The 22,203-nt window shown below is 34.7% G+C and overlaps 1 protein-coding gene across 4 annotated transcripts in view; it reads right to left on the bottom strand.

Moving 5' to 3' along the window:
* The window catches only part of RAB28 (RAB28, member RAS oncogene family), a 95,552-nt gene that overhangs the window by 7,425 nt on the left and 65,924 nt on the right, over positions 1-22,203 (bottom strand). For 3 of the 4 annotated variants that reach the window (XR_003432213.1, XM_027103349.1, XM_027103347.1), the window contains exons 5-6: positions 8,415-8,518; positions 3,618-3,695 (exon numbers count right to left, since the gene is read on the bottom strand). Coding sequence is in view for 3 of the 4 variants with exons in the window: in XM_027103349.1 (XP_026959150.1) it covers positions 3,618-3,695; positions 8,415-8,518 (182 nt within the window). In the remaining variant the exon portion in view is untranslated. The remainder of the gene's footprint in view (positions 1-3,617; positions 3,696-8,414; positions 8,519-22,203) is intronic. The other variant, XM_027103350.1, reaches the window with a different exon arrangement.

Below are 22,203 nucleotides of genomic sequence, written 5' to 3'. Positions count from 1 at the left end.
CTCTGGGTATTTACCCGAAGAAAATGAAACAATAACTCAAAAAGGTATATGCACCCCCATGTTCATTATAGTGTTATTTATAATAAGCAAAATATGGAAACAACTTAAGTGTCCATTGATAGGTGAATAAAGAAAATGTGGTATGTGTGTATATATATATATATATATATATATATATATATATATATATATACACACACACAATGTAATATTATTCAGCCAGGAGAAAGGAGGACTCTCGTTTGTGAAAACATGAAGAGACTTTGAGCATATTGTGCAAAATGAGATAAGTCAGACAGAGAAAGACAAGTACTGTAGGATATTACTCATATGTGGAATTTTAAAAAGCCAAACTTGTAAAAACAAAGAATAAAATGGTGGTTTCCAGGAGATGGGGAGGAAAAGAAAGATGTTGTCCTGTCAAATGTTGTGTCAAATACATTTCAATTAAAAAAAAACTGTGCTTAACACAGCTTGCAAGTATGTTCTTAGAAACATCTTTTAAAAATAATGAACTTTTAAAAATATTAAAAATAAATAAATAAAATTTAAAAAAATAATGAACTTTCAAAAATGTTTCCACTGTGAAATAAATAATTTAACTGGCAAAAACACCAAATTCATTGATCTCAGGAATGGAGAATGAGGTTTTCCTATACAAAGGATTCTGACAAACACAATAAAGGAGGGCTCTAGCAGCTTGACTTCATCTTTAAATGAATGAATTCAAAGTCAACACCAACAAACTGAAGACAGAATTAAACTTCATAGCATAATAAAGAAGATGGAGTACACTAACAAACAAGGTGGGGTGTATAGGGAGGCTGGGGAACTATGTAGTTAACACATCTGATGCTGCTTTTGTTAAAATATGCCTAGATGTTAAGTCCATCTCTAAAGTCCAAACAGTAACTCTTTGGCTCTTGTGACTAAGAGTGAGCTACAAATATTAATAAAGTTTCCCTAGAACTCTGTCTTTCAAAAGTATCCCAGTTACTCCATCTCTCTGGAGTTGTCACTGAACCTAAGCACTGCTTTGGGGCTCAAGCGATGTACACTCCCTTCTCAGTGAAGCTTCCTGTGCCACACCAGTACACCTTCTCCTCCACGGGGGCCTCATCACTGGGTCTCCCCTGTTCTCCATTCCTCAGGTGAGAAACCTCAATGTGATCTTGGACTTCTCCCTTTTATCCAGTCATTCCACAAGTCCTATTGATTCTTCTGTGAAATGTCTCTTACATCCATTCTTTCCCTTCCACCCCAATTCTGGTCCTTATCACATGAGGACAGTAACCCAGTCTCCTTGCTTTCAATCTCTTTCACATCCATACACACACACACACACAAATCCCATTAGATTAATCCTATCTAAAAACTGCTTTCATTTATTTCCCTGCTTAAAATTATTTTCCACTGTCAATACATGAGATAAAACTTATCAACTTGGCATTCATAAATCTCCACAATCTTTTTCTCAAATTCCCTGCACACTCCAACACAAATGGTCATTTATTTTAACCAAACTACTCTTCTGTTTCCAAAATACAACCTAAGCTTTCAACTTTTTCATGCCAGCTTCTTTTTCAACTCCCTACTACAAACTACCCAGTAAATCTTCCCCTAATATGGCGGAATGGAAACATTAGGGGCACTGCTATCAGACAGGCCTGAGTTCAAATCCTGACTCCACCACTGCCTAGCTGTAGATTAACAGATCAAGTTACTTAACCTCTCCACAGTCTCAGTTTTCTACCCATAAAATGATGAAATGCCACCTGCCCCACAGAGTTATTATAAGGGTAAAATTAGATAACACAGTGCCTAGCACATATTAATTTTCTTCCCTGAAAGCAGGGACCGCATCTTTTTTTTTTTTTTTTTGCGGTACGCAGGCCTCTCACTGTTGTGGCCTCTCCTGTTGTGGAGCACAGGCTCCTGACGCGCAGGCTCAGTGGCCATGGCTCACGGGCCCAGCCACTCCGCAGCATGTGGGATCTTCCCGGACCGGGGCACGAACCCGTGTCCCCTGCATCGGCAGGCGAACTCTCAGCCACTGCGCCACCAGGGAAGCCCGGGACTGCATCTTAAACTCTTTTAAATCTCCTCTGAATCCACCACTAAACCACACTTATATGTCCAATAAATCATTTATGATTGTTTGATAATCATTCATAGACTATCTAACCAGGGAGAAACATCATTTAGGAAGTGAAGCTAAAAAGCAGAGGAATCACTTGACCTCTGGGGTCTGCCAAGGTCAGTACTATCAAGCAAATTATGGTAATTTCTCTTTCTTGTATCCATCCTCCTAGGCCAAAACGAAGTAGCTATTTTTGTGTCTGGGAGCAATTTATATGGCACAAATATCGGAACACTGTGCCTGGCCACGGTAAGTGCTGAAATGTCTTTTGAATAATGAGAAATAAAAGTAGCAGATTTCCAGAGTTCCAAATATTTTAATGAAATTCTAGAAACAGCCATATCAGCATAACAATTTTCTTTTTTTTCTTTTCTTTTTATTTTCTTTTATTTTTTTTACATCTTTATTGGAGTATTATTGCTTTACAATGGTGTGTTAGTTTCTGCTTTATAACAAAGTGAATCAGTTATACATATACATATGTTTCCATATCTCTTCTCTCTTGCGTCTCCCTCCCTCCCACCCTCCCTAAACAATTTTCAATTAATATCTGCTCAAGTTATTTAAACACACACACACATGCACACACAAAGAGCGACCATGACAGAACTAACTCTAAAAGAATTAAAGAAAAATTTAACGATGGGGAAAGATTGTTATACCTTTTTTAGCTTCACAGAGCAGGGACAGAGTGGAGGGGATTAAGGGAAAGTGTAATTTATATGTTGCTGCTAAGCAAATCACTTCCGAAGCCTGACTTTAAACTACAGGCTCTTGCTCTGATTTTTCATTCAATCAAACATGTGAATTGGTATGCTATTGTAGTGGTATTTTTAAATGCTTGATTATTGGTATTCATATTTATTTCTTAGTCTAAGAGAACTGTCTACAAATAGTGAAAGAATTCAGAAAGCCTCAATAATTAATACCATTATTAAATTAACAATAAAATAACATGAAAAATTAATATCATTACAAGGCAGGACCTTTTAGAGAAGAACAGAGAGCAAGACTTTAGAAAAACTAATGTTTTACCAATGCAAACGTGGAAGATGCCAAATGGGGTAAATTCTTACTAGTTAAGACTAACCTTTGATAAATATTATAGCTGGGATTTTGTATAAAATATAAAAAGGATATTGTACAGTAATCATGGAAGAAGAACTTTAATAAAGAAGTACAAAATAATACAGTCAGTTCCTTAACCCATTATTTAACCACTGATGAAATTTTTATTGCATTAATCTCATTTTTCCAACAAAACGGACAAAATGAGGTTTCAATGAGGTTCCATCATTTGGCAAAAAGTTAACATCCTCCATCTTCTGCAATAAACACTGATTCATACACACAATCTATTTTTAAGGCTTTTAGGGATATGTACATAGAATGCATGAATGTAAAAGGATTCAGGGTGAAAATTAATGTCTTTTAAGAAATAAATTATTTTTTAAAATATACAGTTCAATATAATCACCTGTGACTGTTCTATTTCTGCTTTGTTTAACTTGATTCCAAGGATTTCAGCAGCAACTTTCTGAAAACATAGGAAGACCTACATAACAAAAACAGGTTTAAATGATTTAAAACAGGCATGTTTAAGTTACCTTCAAATAAATTGAACTTTCTAAAAAGTGATAAACAGCAAAAACTGCAAAAAATATGATGTACCAGGTTATTCCAAAAATAGCTTTATTTGTCAAATACAGCAACATTTTAAGTATAATAATTTTTTAAATGATTAAACCATAATTTGAAAAGCCATACACTTCACTGAACTGGTCTAAATATACGTTTATCCCTAAAAACTTATGCTTTTAAAGATTTAACATAAGACAATTAATTACAGCTACCAAATTAAAAAAAAAAAAACTACTAGCATAATAACAAACTCCTATAAGTCCTGAAGAAAATGAAAATAAATTAGTCTATACTTTACTACCTGGGTAAAGTTTCTCGCTGCCAGTTCTACAATAGTCTTTTGATCTGGCATTAGCCTATCTTCAAAGGTCTTACTTCACAACTCTTTAATAATCTTTGTGGTTCTCATCAATTTTAATAAATTCTCCATATCTCTTGAGCAAAAAACTTATAATCTTTACTGTATTTTATCAAACAGAAAATGAGCAGCATACTCCATTATCATTAAACAAAAATCTATAGACACGAATCAGTCACCGACTCTAATGCATAACTTGTCTTTGTTCTGTAAGTGCTCTATCATATTCTTATCCCTACTTATCTCATGATTACTTACTGAATATTTATCACAACTTTACTAATTTAACTTCGATCCCTAATCAAAAAGAGATACATATCCCCAAAAGGTTTATGTCATTTGTACCCCGAAGAGCATTATATATTATAGTTCACTGATGGTCAATGTTCAAGGAGAAATAAGAAAGCTAGTGCGGTGGAATGGAGAGAAAAAGGGGATTGTAAGAAGAAAACTAGCAGAGAGATTAAGAGTGTACAAATCATGTAAGATCTGGTAAACTATGTGAAGAACTTTGGCTTTCACTCTGAGTGAAATGGAGGGTGGATTGATGTGACTTCTATTTAACAAGGTCAACCTGGTTGTTGTATTGAGTATTCACTATAGAAGATCAAGGGTAAAAAAGAGAAATCATCAAGGACACTAATGTAAGAGATGATGGAGGCTTGAAACTAAGTGGTAGCAGTGGAGATGGTAAGAAACAGTCACCAGATTATGGATATATTTTGAAAGTAGAACCAACAGGACTTGGTGATAGATGTGGTATGTCAAAGAAAGACAGGAGTCAAAGATGACTCCAAAATTTTCTTGGTCTTAGCAACTGGTAGAAGATCTGCCATTTATTTAAGTGGGGAAGACTGTGAGAGATCTGAAGAGGGAATACCAAGAGCTCAGTTCTGGACCTGAATTAAATTGGGATTGGCTGTTAGACACCTAAACAGGAGTGCTGGGGTATATGAGTCTGGAGTTCAGGAAAGAGGTCTGGCCAAAGCCATGAGACTAGATGAGGTCACTAAGAGAGTAAGTTTAAAAAAGAGAGATATCCAAGGATTGAGCCTAGGGCACTTCAATATTTAGAAGTTGGAGAGATAAGAAATTAGCAAAGGTGACTAAGAGAGTAGTTAGCAAGGTAGGAGGGAAACCAGGAGGTGTAGTACTCTAGAATCTAAGTGAAGAAGGTATTTCAAAGAGCAGAGAGTGATCAACTATTTTATATGCTGCAACTAAATCAAGTAAGATAAGGACTAAGAACCGACCACTGAATTTAGCAAAAAGGAGGTCACTGGTAGACCTTAAAAGAGCATTTTGGGGTGAAATATTGGGGGCAAAAGTCTGACTGGAACTGCTCAAGACAAACTGGGAGGAGAGAACTGGAGACAACTCTTTCAAAACATTCCACTGGTAACTGGGGGGAAGTAAGCAATAGCTAAAGATGTGAGATCAAGAGTTTTCTTGTATTTAAGATAAGTCATAATATTTTGTGTGCTGATAGAATAATCCAGTAGATAGGAAAAAAATGATGCAGGAGTGAGAATTGCTAAGCAATGTTTGTTACTAGGCAAAGAGAAATGGGACTAATGCACAGTGGAGGAGTTGACCCTAGCTAGGAGTATAGATCCATAGTAACCTTGGAGGAGACAGAAGATACGGGAAGGGATATGGGGTGGGAAGGAGAGTTGAGGTAGATGTGGTGGCAGGAGTTATGTGAAAGTTGTCTTCTGTTTGTTGCAAATATTTTATAAAATAAGAAACAAGGGCATCAGCTGAAAGAATGGACAAGGAAGTTTTGAAGATCTGAGGAGAGAAGAGAAGCTACGAAACAGTGGTATAGGTGAGGGGGAGAGATAATGGCCTGAGGACATGCATAATTACTGAGCAGCATTAAGGGCCCACTTGAGGTTAGCTACTGTGAAATGTAAGTGAAACCTCCAGCATGCCTCTGGGTTTTTTCTCTGACCACGTTCAAATACAAGAGTGTAACCATATAAAGGCAGGGGCTTGGTTAAGGTTTATCCAAATGAGTCAGATAAAGTGAATGAGCAGAAAGGGACTTGACAGTATATGCATGGTAGTGATTTGATTGGCCATGAGATTAAGTTACAAAGAAAGGGAAATGAGGACATGAAAGGAGGACACTGAAAAAGTGTTAGGATCAATGTCTTGTAGGTCCTGCTGGGGTTGCAGACTGATTGGGTTAGGGCATTCAAGGGTGTGAGCCAGAAAGACAAGATGGTCAGTGATTAGGATGCCTGATATTGCAATATGAGATAACAGAAGGGCCGCAGTAATTTGTAATGACAATGCATGGGAGTTTGTGACTGAGGTGGGGTGGAAAACAAAGACACTGAAATCACTAAGAATTATGACAAAGGTAGTATTAGAGAAAGTACAGTAAGCCAGGAGCTCAGCTCCCTAAGCAATGAAGCGAAGTAAACTGGGATTGGAGATGACTGCAAGTCTTAAAGTGACTTCACAAGAACAAACCATTTCAAAGTTGAATTTAAAAAGAAAACAATGGGGATTTTTACAGGTGGTTCAACATAAGTGCACAAAAGATACTAAGTGGTTTAAACACAAGCTAAAATACTGGAAGTTAAAATAATTCTAAAATGACAAAAGACCCCAGGAAGATACATGAGGGTGAAAGCCTAATCCATGGATGGATTTATCAAGGAATATTGATATTATATATATTTTTAAATGACACATGTGGGTATGTGCCCGTGTTTACATTATCCTGGGGAAAGGGTTCCAAAATGTCACATTTTTAGATGAGTCTGACCCCCCCAAAAGATTAAATACCCTTTAAAATATTTAATATTTACCCTAAGCATAAAAACCATCAGTGAAATCATACAGGAAGAACATCAAAAAGATTAAACCACAGAAAAAAATTCAAACTTCCTTTGGTTGAAAATGTCAAGAAAATTAACGGTCAAACAAACACCTGGGCAGTGGAAAATATTTGCAAAAATTATGACAAATGGCTGTTATCCCTAACATAAAAATGGTCATAGGAAATTTTAAAAAGCAATAGAAAATTATAAACAGGTAATAAGCAGAAAATTAATAGGTAATGAAATTTTTAAAATTTCAACCTCAACAGCAAAGAAATTCAAATTTAAATAGCAAAATACCTTTTTTTCCTTGTCTACCAAATTGACAAAGATTTAAAAATAAATAAATTCTGAATGTTAAAAAGAGTACAGTGATATGGCACTCATACAATGCTGGTGGTAGTATAAATTAACGTAGGCTTCCTGGTGGTAATTTGGCAATAGGTCTCAATTCCCTTCCAAGAAAATAATCAAAACATCACAGCTTATGGACAAAATTTTACATTAGAAATTTTGCAAAATTTTACAATGTACTGAACTTAGAAATAATCTATATACCCAACGATAGGGACGTGGTTGGATAAATTTTTGAACATTTATTTAACGGATTATTAACTCTAACGGATTATTAAATCTATTTAGTAATATTAAGTGACATAAAATTTTCTACAGATAAATATATTAAATTAAAAAAACAAAATTATTTCTATATTATGATCTCAATTTTCTTTTTAATAAACATTTAGCATGATTAATATGGTGAACCCTGGAATGTCAATCCTTAGGTTTACAAATCCTATCTCCACCACTTATTCTGTGTACCCTGGACCCCCACAACATAACCTCTCTAAGACTATTCTATAAAATAGAGATAATCAGTTAGGATTGCTGGAAAATAAATCTAAATTATATGTGAAGATATTTTGGACTATTTCAAAAATATTTTAACATCATTCTAAGTTTCTTGTTTAAATGGTTATGGTGATTTACACAATAAACATCCAGTCAAATATGAAAAAATAAATTAATTTAATTAAATAGAGATAATCAGAGTAGTACAGTGCCCATCACAAAGTAGGCACTCAGTAAATGCAATTCACTAGCACTAGTGGCAGAAGCACTAATATTTGTGAGCATCAGAAAAATAAGACTAGAAGGAATCATACGAGGTTATGAATGGTCATCTCTGGATGCTGAGATTATGAGTGATTTATATTATTTTTAACTTTTGTATTTTTTAATTCCCTAAAATAACCATGAAATTATGTTAAATGAATTATAAGAGGAACATAAATAGAATAAACATGTTATATCTAACCTGATATTTTATGTCTTTAACAGGAATTAATTTGTTCCAAAAGTTAAGTAATAGAAGTATACTTCCTATGAAAATAAAAGTAAAACATCACTTGTAATATTCAGTATTCATTATTTTACTTACAGAGTCTCCTGTCTTTGCTGAGACAAAGTGGCTACTAAAACCATTTTCCTGGCAAAACCTTAAGTGTTTTTCAGGTTTTACTGTTCGCATATGCTCCAAATCAACTAGAAAAACAGAGAACAAAATTCAATATTAGTTAATCAATACATTTTTAACATGTTTAAGTTTGACTTATTTTCTAGTACTGTACCCCAGTTAGATATGAGCTGTGTAATTCTGGGCAATTTCTTCAACCTCTTTATGCCTCAGTCCCTAAATCTAAAAGCTGGGAATAACAAATGTATCTATCATATATAGAGTTCTTTGAGAATTAATCCATGTTTACTGCATAAGGACCAGCACATGATAAGTGCTCAAAAAACTGAAGGCTATCATTCCTATTATCTATATAGCTTCAGGCACATTGATGATACTCAAAAAAGATCTACTTAGTATAATGTGTTTAAACATAATGATTAATTGCAACATGCACTTACTCAAGCATATCTGGTTTGATAGTTTAATTACTTTAATAATTACAATAGTTCTGTAATCTCTATAAACGTTAATGTTAACACAAATGCATGACTAATTTTCTGCTAAAAGATACCTATATTTCATTGTATATTTACTTTATTTACAGCCATGGTTTAATTTCACAAAGATACAGCTCATTTGCTTTCCAAAACTAAAAGTATCCATTTTGAAAGTAGTAATGGGCCAGGATATATTTTCCTGAATAGTTGTAGGTGCTTTAAAGCAAAGCATAGTACTCATATCCAATACTGGTTTCATCCAGCACAGTCTAATTTTTTCAAATGTGATCTTTTATTGAACAGTTTCTCTTTTTACAACACTACAGACCCTATAAGGGTGTTCACTCAATGCTGTCAAATTATAAGGCAAATATATTCACAGGATTTAAGGACAACTAGGCTCTTTGAGTCAATATAGGAAAAAAAAACTTAAACTGATTTCCTGAGGAAGGGACCCAACCAACTTGTAAAAACTTGTAAATTTGCAAATCTAGTAAGCCTACATAATAGTGGCAATTGATTATCAACTAAAAATTGCTCTCATACTACATAAAAGGCTTTATTTAAAATTATATTGAAGGTCTTTAGTTTGTAAGCTCAAGAGATCTTTCTCTAGGAAATTTTTGATCTAGTGGGGGATTCCTTAGCCCCACTTATATTGCTTAGCTTGGATAATATGCAGCTTTTTTTCTTTTCTGGCCACAAGTTGCTATTCCTTAAACATCACTGAGACTTTATTTACAAGAAGAGGCCAAAAAATGTCCAGATACCACAGGCATCAATTTGTAGAAGACTAAAATACTAAGCTATTAGCTCTGACATTTATACATCTAGTTTATCATAATATTGAAGTTAAAATACTTTCCTAATTCAACAAGAGTAAGAACAAATCATGTCACTAGGAAAATTCCCCAATGAAATTACTGTCCAGTTAAAAAAAATAAAGTCTGTCATTCAACATGTGCATTTGTCTTTTCTAATGGAAGAGTCTATCATTGTGTCTTTTCTTCCTTTTTTCTTCTCTCCCTCCCCCTCAGCCCCACCCCACAACTCCTCAACTACTTATATAAACTACTATAAGCATTGGGGGATTTACGAGCCAAGCAAAAGTTTTTCTCCTAACAAAGATAACCATGAGAGACTAATACAATCACTGATCAATTGATAAAAAATTATTCAATAAACATTTATTGAGTACCTATTATATACCAAGCACTGTGGTAGGCAGTGAGAACCCAAAGATGAAAAAGATACAATCCAGGTCCTAAAAAAATCACCACCAGTATTATGAACATAAAAGACCATTAAAGATCATAAAAGTTATATTATTTTAAATAACCAAGACTCTGAGAATTATAGCAGATATAGGAAAAGCCCTCACAGAGCTTGAGTATAAAGTTTTCCTCTATTATGTTAGAATTTAGTGAGCAACATTTAAGAGGACTTAGTTACTAGAGTACTTCACTCTAAATAATGCAGAAATGTAAATTCTGAAGATGAAATTACAGTGAGATACTGGTAAATTCTTTCATATCTTCTATTTTTAAAAGCATCCTTAAAATTATTATACAGTATTCATCTAACATACATGTGATAACTATCTTACTGCTATGATTTAATCTCCCTTATGTCCTTCAGTGAACAACATCATTTTGCTAGTTCTTGTATTTTATTTTTGAAAATGGAATTAAAATCTGAAAGACAATTATGAAAACTATATAAAAAATGCCACTAACTAGAGACAACTACTGTTAACATTTTGGTGTATATACTTCCAATATCTAAGCAACTGAAGGACAAAGGCATTAACATTGTAACATGCACCTTCTTTTAGTGCAACCATACTACACCCTGCTTAAAGTATGGTTAACAATTTCAATGGATAACCACTTTATTGATCATTCATTCATTCATTCAACAAATATTTGAGTGCCTACTATGGTCAGGCACTGTCCTAGGGGCTGCAGATACAATGAACTGACATTTTAATGAAAAGAGACGAACAAGTAAATTACAGTGTATGGCAAATGCTGATATATCTTATGAAAAAAATAAATAAAGGGTACATGAGAGGAATTACTATTCCAAACAGGTAGGTCAAAGACCTTAAGAAAGCTAAGAACAAGGAAATCCGGGGAAAAGCCTTCCAAGCAGAGGGAACTGCAGTGAAAAAGGCCCTAAAGGAAGATTACACTTAGGAGATTCAAAGAAAAGCCAGGAGGCCAGAGTGGCTGAAAAGAGTTAGCAAGAGAGGGAAACAGCAGGAAATTAAGTTTAAAAAGCCAGGAATCATACAGGTCACTGTAAGAGAGATGGGAAGCTACTGGGGGTTGTAAGGAAAAAGAAAAAAAAGACGTAATCTGACTTACATTTTAAAAGGTTTCGGCTGCTGTGATGAGAATAAACTGTAGTCAAATGTAAAGCAGAGAAGCCATCGAGGGGGCTATAATAAAAATCTAGGAAAGAGAAGATGGTAGTTTGGACAAGAGTAGGAGCAAGAGAGATGGTAAAAAGTGGGGCAAATTCTCAATATATTTTTGGAATAAAAAGCGAATAAGAAATGCTAATGGATTTGACATGGGATGAACAAGATAAAGAGAAATCACTTGAAGATAGTTAACTCGAATTTTAAATGAGACAGTATATTGTAGGTTTTGTTCCAGGTACACTCAGCTGCAATGGATGGAGGTATTGAGCAGATGAGGATTTGCATTTAAGTAGAGCTGGGGTTTTCTCAATCATGTACAATTACTAAGAAGGGCAAGTAATTGAAGATAATAAATGTAAGGGAGTGATTATATTGATAGACCATGGAATTTAAGTTGGTAGGAGGGGGGTTCAGGAAAACGAAAAATTGGTAAGATCAACTGATGTTAAGGTCTTATGTGGGTTTAAAAATTACTGGAATTGGGTTACCAAAGGATGTGAGGTGGAAAGACAGGAAATAATAGACTGGGATACATGAAACTTATAACTGATATTATGAAGAGAGTATGGAAACTAATATTGACTAGGTCTCCAGAACAAATATGTTAGTGTAGGTGGGTGGCAAGATTATGGTAGATGAAGAATTCAAGGAACTGAGACACAAAAGTATTAGAAGGATAATCTGTATGTGTACTAAAATTACCAAGAATCATGATAGCAATAGTAGTGGAGTGACTGTGACCCAAAGCCAAAATCTTCAAGAAATTCAAGGCAGTGATTCAGGGGTTGGCTGATAACTCCAAGAAATATAAGTAGCAGGAGGTATAATCATATGGCTTGATATTCAAATCTAAGGGTTTTTAGGGAAGATGAAGGAGAATGTTCTGGAAAGAGCAATATGTAACAAGAAGGTAACTACCAGTTACCACTACTCCAGTACTAGTGATAAAGTAGATATAGAAGGGGACGACAACATTTGAAAGAGCTTCAGGGGACAGCAGCAGTGTCATTATGGGAGAGCTAAGTGACAGAAGTAGTTTTAAAACTTTTGTCAAGAAAGATGTTGAGGGCTTCCCTGGTGGTGCAGTGGTTGAGAGTCCGCCTGCCGATGCAGGGGATGTGGGTTCGTGCCCCGGTCCGGGAAGATCCTACGTGCCGCGTAGTGGCTGGGCCCGCGAGCCTTGGCCACTGAGCCTGCGCGTCTGGAGCCTGTGCTCCGCAACGGGAGAGGCCACAGCAGTGAGAGGCCTGCGTACCAAAAAAAAAAAAAAAAGAAAGATGTTGAGAATATGTACAAGAATTTTATCGACACCTTATTTGTAAGTTCCTGAAGGCCCAATGGAACGATCTCAGAAGTTAAGAAAGAACAGAAACTGGGGTCTGAAAAGTGAAGGACAGAACTGTATAGGATAAGAATGCACGAGGTAAATCAACTACATCAATGTCAAAGGCTTTCTTGTGTCCCTGACATAAATGGGGATAAAAAAACATGAAGATGAAAAAATTCTAAGACTGTGTTAGACAGACAAGAAAATCCAAATATTTCACTGTCAAAACCAACTGTGCAAAAAAAAAAAATCACTTAGCTCACTTACCCTGACCTGGAAATTAAAATGGAAAGAAAGAAAATAAGTTATGAAGATACTAAGTCTATCTGCCATGTTCTTAAAATCACATGGTACGTGAAATAGGAGTCTTAAGAGAAGCCAATTAACTTTGGCTAACAAGAATAATTTTGATAACAACTTGGAAAGCTGTTTGAAAGAGTAATATGTACAATTTTTAGTTTAATAAATTAAAAAAATACAAATTACAGTATTTCATATTTTATAATTTAGGTTTACAGCAAGAAAGAGATACTAACAAAAGTGCATTTCAGGGATTCATGGAATATTAACAATCCACTAAGAAGTAACATTTTCTCAGAAATGTAACTAATAATGATATTTTACAGAATGTTAGACCACCTTAAATGGCCTTTTATAATGTTTCACATAAACCTGTGAAAACATTATTCAATCTCAGTATGTAAAGAAATGCAAGTGAGAAAAATGAAGTACTGAGTTCACCTTTCAAAATGAAAAAAGAGAGAGAGAAAGAGAAAGAGAGAGAGAGAGAGAAGAAACCCGGTGCTGCTGAGAGCTGGTACTACGGGCTTTCTGAAAAGCAACTCAAAAATGTGTGTTGAGCCTTACAAACATTTCTACTCTATGACCAAGTAAGACAATTTGGAAGAGTTTATCTTGAGGAACACATTAGGGATGTATAACAAGAATTATAAATTAAGATCTTCACCACAGTCATTTGTAATATAAAAAAAAATACTGGAAGCAATGTAAATGTCCCAGAATAGAAATACAATTAAATTATGATACAACCCCACAATACAATACTCTTTGGCCATTAAAAATTATGAACTTAAAGGGAATTCCCTGGCAGTCCAGTGGTTAGGACTCGGCACTTTCACTGCCATGGCCCGGATTCAATCCCTGGTTGGAGAAATAAGATCCTGCAAGCTGCACGGTCTGGCCAAAAAACAAACAAACAAACAAAAAAACAAATCATGACTAGTAAGTGAGGTCTTGGGGATGATTTTTTTGTATTTGATACCAAAGACAAAGGCAAATAATCAAAAATAAACAGTGGGACCACAGCAAATTAAAAAGCTTTCAACAAAGAAAACCATCAACAAAATGAAAAGGCAACCTATGGAATGGAAGAAAATATTTGCAAATCATATACCTGATAAGAGATTAATATCCAAAATATATAAAGAATTCATACAACTCAATAGTTGTATGAAACAAACAACCCGATTAAAAATGGGCAGAGGAACTGAATAGATATTTTTCAAAAGAAGACATACAAATGGCCTACAAGTACACGAAGAGATGCTCAACATCACTAATCATCAGGGAAACGCAAATCAAAACCACAATGAACTACCACCTCATACCTGTTAGAATTACTATCATGAAAAATACAAGAGATACCCAATGTTGGTAAGGATGTGGAGAAAAGGGAACTATTTTGCACTGTGGGTGGGAATGTAAATTGGTACAGCCACTCTGGAAATCAGTATGAAGGTTCCTCAAAAAATTAAAAACAGAACTACCATATGATCTAGCACTCTTACTTCTAGGTATATATAACTAAAGGAAATAAAAACATAATCTCAATGAGATATCTGCACTCCCACGTTTATTGCATCATTATTCACAATAGCCAAGACATGGAAGCAACCTAAGTGTTTGTCAACAGATGAACGAATAAAGAAGTGATACATACACATGTATAACAATGGAATATTATTCAGCCATGAGAAAGAAGGAAATTCTTCCATTTGTGACAACATGTATGCAACCTAAGGGCACTACGTTAAGTCAGATAGAGAAAGACAAGTACTGTATGATATCACTTACATGTGGAATCTAAAAAAGCCAAACTCACAGAAACAGAGAGTAGAAACGGTGGTTATCAGGGGCTGAGGGTTAGGGGAAATGAGATGTGAGTCAAAGGGTACAAACTTCCAATTATAGGATGAATAAGTTCTACGATTCTAATGTACACATAGTGATTATAGTTAACAATACTGTATTATATACTTGAAAGTTGCTAAGAGAGTAAATCTTAAATGTTCTCACCACAAAAATGTTAATTATATGAGGTGATGATGGTAGTAATCATTATGAAATATATGCGTATCAAATCAATGTACTGTATACCTTAAACTTACATCATGTTATATGCCAGTTATATCTCAATAAAGCTTGGAGAAAGGCTATCAAGTGAAATACACAATAGTACAGGATGTTAAAGAGTATAAAATTGCATATAATAAAACTCCTACTCTGTAAACATACTATATATGTATATATGTGCATTAATAGATGGCAAGGAAAATACTCAAATTTTTAATAAATTTTTAAAAATTAAAGTTGAGAAAAATAAAATTTTTGAATGACAGCTTTTTTTTCGGACTATTCTTTCAAGGATGTTTGTATGGCAACTTACAAAGAGAGAGTGTCTCCCTCAGGAATAAAGTGTAAGTTTGTTTGTCATCTGGTATAATAAAGATAATATCTCTCTCCAGAGCAAAGTTCAGAGATTTACTTGGAGACCATTATAAAAGAGATAGATTTCCTAAGTTCAGGATTCCTCAGCTGTGAGACAAACCGCTAGATACAGATCATCTGTGTGGGTCCCCTCACACTGTCCTAGCAGAACCAACACAAACATCAAGCTCACCCTACTTGCTATGCTGGCAGTAATAAATTCCTTTATCTCTGATCCAGGAGCCTCATGCCTTCTGCCAGTATCCATGGCAGTAGCAGGCTAACTTGTTAGCTTCTAAGTAGGGTAAAATCTAAGATCCTTCACTGTTTTTGACATAAAGAAGAGTAGAACAGACACATAAGTATAAGTTGAGCAGACTGGATAGCTGTTCATAACCTATACCACATTTTCCAGTACGACCTGCAGTTAGCTGTGGCCATAAGACTAACTTCTGACCAAAGTAATGAATAAATGATATGCAACACTACTAGGCTTGACCCATAAAAACCTTCCATGTATGGTAGTCCTTACTCTCCTTTTTCATGGTAACCCATGAAGCCAACTGTTGAAAATGGCAGTTCCAGAAAATGGAAGGAGTTTGGGTTCCTGAAAGGGAGATGAGCCACTGATAAGCAGTACCTGGTTTTGGTCTTTATGTAAATAAGAAATAAATTTCTATTGTGCTAAGATATTGAAACTTTAGGGACTGTCTGTTTATAGCATCTAGCATTACCTTAACTAATATAGATTGCCTTAACTGATATAAAATAATATAGATTTTTATCTTTCTTGTTAACAATAAACCTCTCCCTGTATATAATGGGTCTTGAGTTATTAAAAATGATAACATGAAGTTATAACTAGCAAGATAATAAAATCTAAGCATTACAATTGTCTCCGAGATTTTGGTTATGTCATATTCAATTAAACAGTTACAAATTATATTAAACAATTATAAATTGAGAGGCACTTGCATTTCTAGTTACCAGGGAGACAAAAACAAACAAAACACAAACCACTGGAGAAATTTTCTTTCTTCCGCCATTAAATGGTTCAAGTAATACATGGAAAACAGTTATGAAAACAAAAATGCATTCTCCTTTGTTAATACATTTTGCTGGAAAATATAAAATGCCTGAACAATAATCAAGTCATGGGGCTTCCCTGGTGGCGCAGTGGTTGAGAGTCCGCCTGCCAATGCAGGGGACACGGGTTCATGCCCCGGTCCGGGAGGATCCCACATGCCGCGGAGCGGCTGGGCCCGTGAGCCATGGCCGCTGAGCCTGTGCATCCGGAGCCTATGCTCTGCAATAGGAGAGGCCACAGCAGTGAGAGGCCCACGTACCGCAAAAAAAAAAAAAAATCAAGTCATGACCAATCTTGTTCCATCCATATCCCCACTCTTCGATTATTTTAAAGCAAATCAAATATCATTTCATCCATAAATATTTTAGTATGATATACTCTTAAAACACTTTGTTTTGGTTTTATTGAGGTACAAAACTTTGATTTAGAAGCAACAAATTAGAATTCTGAATCTAAAGCTGTCACTTTCATCCTTCATTTGGCCCTGCTGATTCCAATGGAACATTAATGCCCTAAATTGATGTGATGGTTCAAAATTTACTCACGTGGATAACTTTCAGGATAAAGTGGCCTGTATATTAGGACACAGAAACAGATTTTGATGAGTAACAGAAAGTAAATGATGTTTAATAAACAATACACGATTCTGACAAAAATGACACTATATCAAATATCATCATAAAGAAAGTGTCATTACAGCAATTTTTTCATATCCCAATAAATGATCTTTGGTACTATTTTACTATCTAGAGTGGTAGCTTATATACAAACACTAGTCTCATACAAGAAATAACTTTTCTGAAGTTCTCAGTTGTCTGCATTATGGCAAATGTAGAAGAAACAATGGTTCCTCAATAATTCACTGATTTATTTGGAAAGGAAATAGGACATGGTAGTAAAGAATGCAATCTCCAGAGCCAAAATGCCTGGGCTTGATGCCTTGTTACTGTTTGTGGAACCCTGAGCAATCAATCTCTCTGTCTCAGTTTTCTCATCTATAAAATGGGGACAATAATAGTACCTCATAATGTTATTGTAATAGATAAAATAACTAAATACATATAAAGCACACAGAACAATGACTCGTACATAGTAAGGTACATAGTATGTGACCGGCACATACTCAACAAGTATTAGTGTTATTGTCATTTGTCTATCCATTTATTCATTCATGAACTATTTACCCAGGGCCTTCTAAGTGCTAACTGCTAGGAAGGCTGAGAGGAGCACATGTAGAAAAATATTATACAGTGAAATTCTAAGACCAAGAGAACAACAGTGGTCTGTACAAGACAAGGTAAAACAGGAGTAATAGGGAAAGGAAATTTATAGAACTGCATAGGGGGACAAGAAAGATCTCACAGAGAAGACGATGCTTCAGCTAACTCCTGAAGAATGAGGAAAAATTAGGCAGACAACCTTGGAGACAGGGTGGACGGACATTCTTTGCCAAAGGAATGTGTGCAAAAGCATCTGAAAGAACCTGGCTTCCAAGAGATGGTGAAATCAGCAGGGATGTGCATGAGGGTCTTGTATGGGATGTTGAGAAGTTCATATGCATGTAGGTAACTTAAACACCGATACAGTTTTCACCCAGCTTACCTCACATATTTCAGTCCACCTGAGCAAAAATATAAGCACAAGAAGGAAATCCTACAGGTGATATATACTGGAAAGATTTTAACTTTCCCCTGCTGGATTGAAAGCACTTCCATTAACTACACAGTGACAACTTTTGTTTCTAAATTCAGAGACTATTCAAAAGAAAATTACAAATGTTAAAAAATGTTGCACTCCTATAGATTTCAGGAATATGACTTTTTTTTTCTGTCCAGGCATCTTGTATACATAAATAGTTGCCATTATCTATATCATAACTTTAAAAACAGAAGATGGCAAGTTTTATACTTATACACATGCAGCTGATTATTCTTTCTCCCAAGTCATTACACTTATTACACTGCATATTAATCAACCTAAAGATGATTCAGATTAACTGTGTAGTTGCAAAAATCACAGGCTCCAAAAAAAAAAAATAGTTCATGTACTTCTTTAAAATAAGTAAAATAACACCTTAAAATTCATTTATTAAATGTAAACACTTATTATGTGTCAAGTATTGTGCTAAAAGCATAAGCAATAAATTAGAGAACAGACACTATCCTTACTCTCACATTCATGAGGGAGAAAGACTGATAAACAAGTGAACACATAAATAAAAAAGTCAATGTAACAATTATAATCAGAAATTGCCGGGGGGTTGGGGGGATTGTTGTTGAGCAGATAGAGAGTAAGAGAGTGACAGGAAGCAAGATAGAAATTATGACAATTTTATACAGTAGCTCTGAAAGACCTCTTTGATCTGAGATCTAAAAGATGAGAATAAGCCAACCAAGTTAAGAGGAAGTTGGAAGAGAAAAATGTTTCTGTCACTGGAACAACTAGGATGCAATCTAGAAGAGGAAAATGACTGAGTGCAATTGAGGAAAACAAAGAAACATAATGAGCAAGAATGGGGATGTGCAGAATAACATGAGGATATCACTGAAACAAAGCAATGCAAAGCCATTGGAGGCTTGTAAGCAAGGACACAATGTGATCTTTGCATTTTGAAAAAACTACTCTGGCTACTACGAGGAGAAAGAATCCAGAAGGGTAAAACAGATGCAAAGAAACCACTTTAGGAGACTTCTGAAGCAACTTAAAGTCTGTTTCAAAATTTACATAACACTTTGGGTCCTCATAACAATCTTGACAAATAGGTAAAGCATTAATCTAACTTCACACACAAAAAACCTGAGGCTCAGAGTGACTTAACCAAAGTCCCATTGCTAGTCACCTTTAGCACCAGAATTAGAACCAAGTCATCTGGTTCCAAATCCAGTTAGTGTCTCACAAAGAAGAAGGAACATCAGCTTTGGGGATGACCACTTAACGGTCTTTTATTTAGAGTTTTAATTAAAAGAATAAAGACATACAAACTTTAAATGCCCATTATTATAAAAGTGAACTAGTATATACGTGGTTATTGCTTACTGGTACTTTAAAAGTATTTATTAATAACAGTAAATCATAAAACTGAGCCCATCAGCATTATAAAATAAGATACTCTGCCTTAGCACTTGATTACATAAAGTCCTTTACAAAGTACTTGCAGCTGTACATACAAGTTGTGAAATTACATAATGTTTAAAAATGATCCATCATGATTAGCCCACACATGACAAGTAAAATACCCTTAATAATTTATTAAATTTGATTTACATGTGCTTAAAATTATGTATATATTTTGACTTCTAAAATACACACACTAATGCTAATAAGCCAAGTGCATGACAACATCTCTTTTTAAGTCCTATTTTTTTATAAGTCCTATTTGTTTACTGGCATCCAGGCATCCATATTCACGATCTCCACTCCATCTACTTATAGGATTACTGGTATAATGAACAGAATTGTCTTCCAATATAGAGTACCAAATGTAATAAATAGCTTAAAAACTATATATCAAATGTATAATAATCAGAGCTACTGATCAAACTAAATAGAAAATTTTAAGTTAAGTAAAATTTTTAAATTCTGAAAAACATTATGATAGTTTCTATATTATTTTTATATTGGCCTAAGAGTTTACAATATTCCTGTTTTCCTAAATATTCACTTTTCAACATGCTATAAGAACATATTCTATAATGAATATGACTTTTTCATTCAAACTAGAATGTATTACTTCACATTTTTTTTAAAAAAGAAAGTATTCTATGATGTTAGCTAATTATATTATTGTCTATACCCTGTCAATGGAAAGCATTAAAAGTATAAACTATTTAGGCTTCTTAGTCCATATATGGCAAAAACAGAATATTCTCTGTGAAATTACTGTAAAATACGTTGCTGCCTAACCTAAAGAAGCAAAATACAAATATAGCACTTGTACAGATTTTCACAGTAATTTTTGGGTTATCAAGGAAACATCTAGAGTGTTGATCTGGTTATACTCAATTCAAACAAACTACTTGTCACATTAACTACCTCCAGGAAGTTACTCCAAACACAAAATAAACTGTTTATGCCCCTACTCAGATAGATAACATGACAGACTGTTATTAGTTGAAGACAGATGAAATACATTAATTTGATTGTGAGCATATGTTTAATTTTACCCTGCCATGTACACTCTCTAATGCTGTCTTTCTATGATGACATAGTAAATCATACTGTATTAGAAGAATTGCTAATGCAAGAAAATAAAAAATTATCAGAACTTGACTTCAACTTTGTAGATTCTTAAACCAAACTTCTTAAAAAAATACAACTGCCTGAAAATCACTGGGTTCCACAAACACATAAAGAAAAAAGGTGTCATCAAAGAAACTAATTTCTATTATAAATCTAAAAACCTCAATGCAGTTTAACATTTTTCCTATATACTACTTTTTATATTTCTTTGTGAAATGCTTCTTCCCTCCTTTTCCCATTTTCTGTTTTTAGTGTTTATCTTGTTAATGCGTTTAAGTGTCTTCTATAAGAAGGGCATTTGCTATATTTGTTCCAACGTTTGTTTCCCTCAGGTTAGGATTTTCCTTTTCATGATGCTTTACATAGAAATTAAGATTTTATGAAATCAAAGACACTGAGAAAATAAGCTCATTATTATTTAAGCTGCACTTACTTGGTTCTTCTGTTATAGGCAGCTAAAAACAAAAACAAATAAATGAAAAAGCACATAACACAACAGCCACTCAAAAGTACTTGTTGAATAAAGAAAAACATTTTTAGGCTCTTAAAAGAAATATAAAATATTAAAGTGTCTAAAATAATATATATCCTTCATTTTACAGGAACATTATACAGGACTGAAAAATTAATGAGTTAGAGTCTCACACCACAATAAGAATGAATATCACAAATGTTTTGAGCAAACGAAGAAAGACATTAAGGAATACACATAAATGATGGCATTCATAGGAAATTTTGTTTGTTTATTTAATTTTTGGTTGCATTGGGTCTTCGTTGCTGCATGCAGGTTTCTCTAGTTGTGGCACATGGGCTTCTCATTGTGGTGGCTTCTCTTGTTGCAGAGCACGGGCTCTAGGTGCACAGGCTTCAGTAGTTGCAGCATGTGGGCTCAGTAGTTGCAGTGCGTGGGCTCAGCAGCTGTGGCTTGCGGGCTCTAGGGCATGCAGGCTTCAGTAGTTGTGGCACACAGGCTCAGTAGTTATGGCTCGCAGGCTCTAGAGCACAGGCTCAGTAGTTGTGGTGCACGGGCTTAGTTGTTCTGTGGCATGTGGGATCTTCCCGGACTAGGGATCGAACCCATGTCCCCTGCATTGGCAGGCAGATTCTTAACCACTGTGCCACCAGGGAAGTCCCCATAGGAAATTTTAAAATGACAAAATTTACTATTACTTAGTAAAGCATACACAGATGATAAACTAAAAAGAACAGCAAGGAAAAGATCAGGACAAAGGATAGTAGTTAACTCTAAAGGTAGAGAGAGGGTTGATAAAGGTGCCTGGTTGGCCTCTGGCATGCTTGCCAATGCTCTATTTCCTGACCTAGAAATAGTTATTCTTTATACATAAATTTTACATACTTTTCTGTGTGTATATTTCACTATATTAAAAATTACTAATAAAATAATAATATAACAAACTTCTCTTTAAATCAAATTTTTCATATAATCATAAAGAAGGGTCACTGTT

Source organism: Aethalodelphis obliquidens, unplaced genomic scaffold (genome assembly GCF_003676395.1).
Source record: "Aethalodelphis obliquidens isolate GAN/ISIS:26980383/991018 unplaced genomic scaffold, ASM367639v1 scaffold6, whole genome shotgun sequence".
Taxonomy (NCBI): Eukaryota; Metazoa; Chordata; class Mammalia; order Artiodactyla; family Delphinidae; genus Aethalodelphis; species Aethalodelphis obliquidens.
This window is presented reverse-complemented; position numbering and strand designations above follow the sequence as displayed.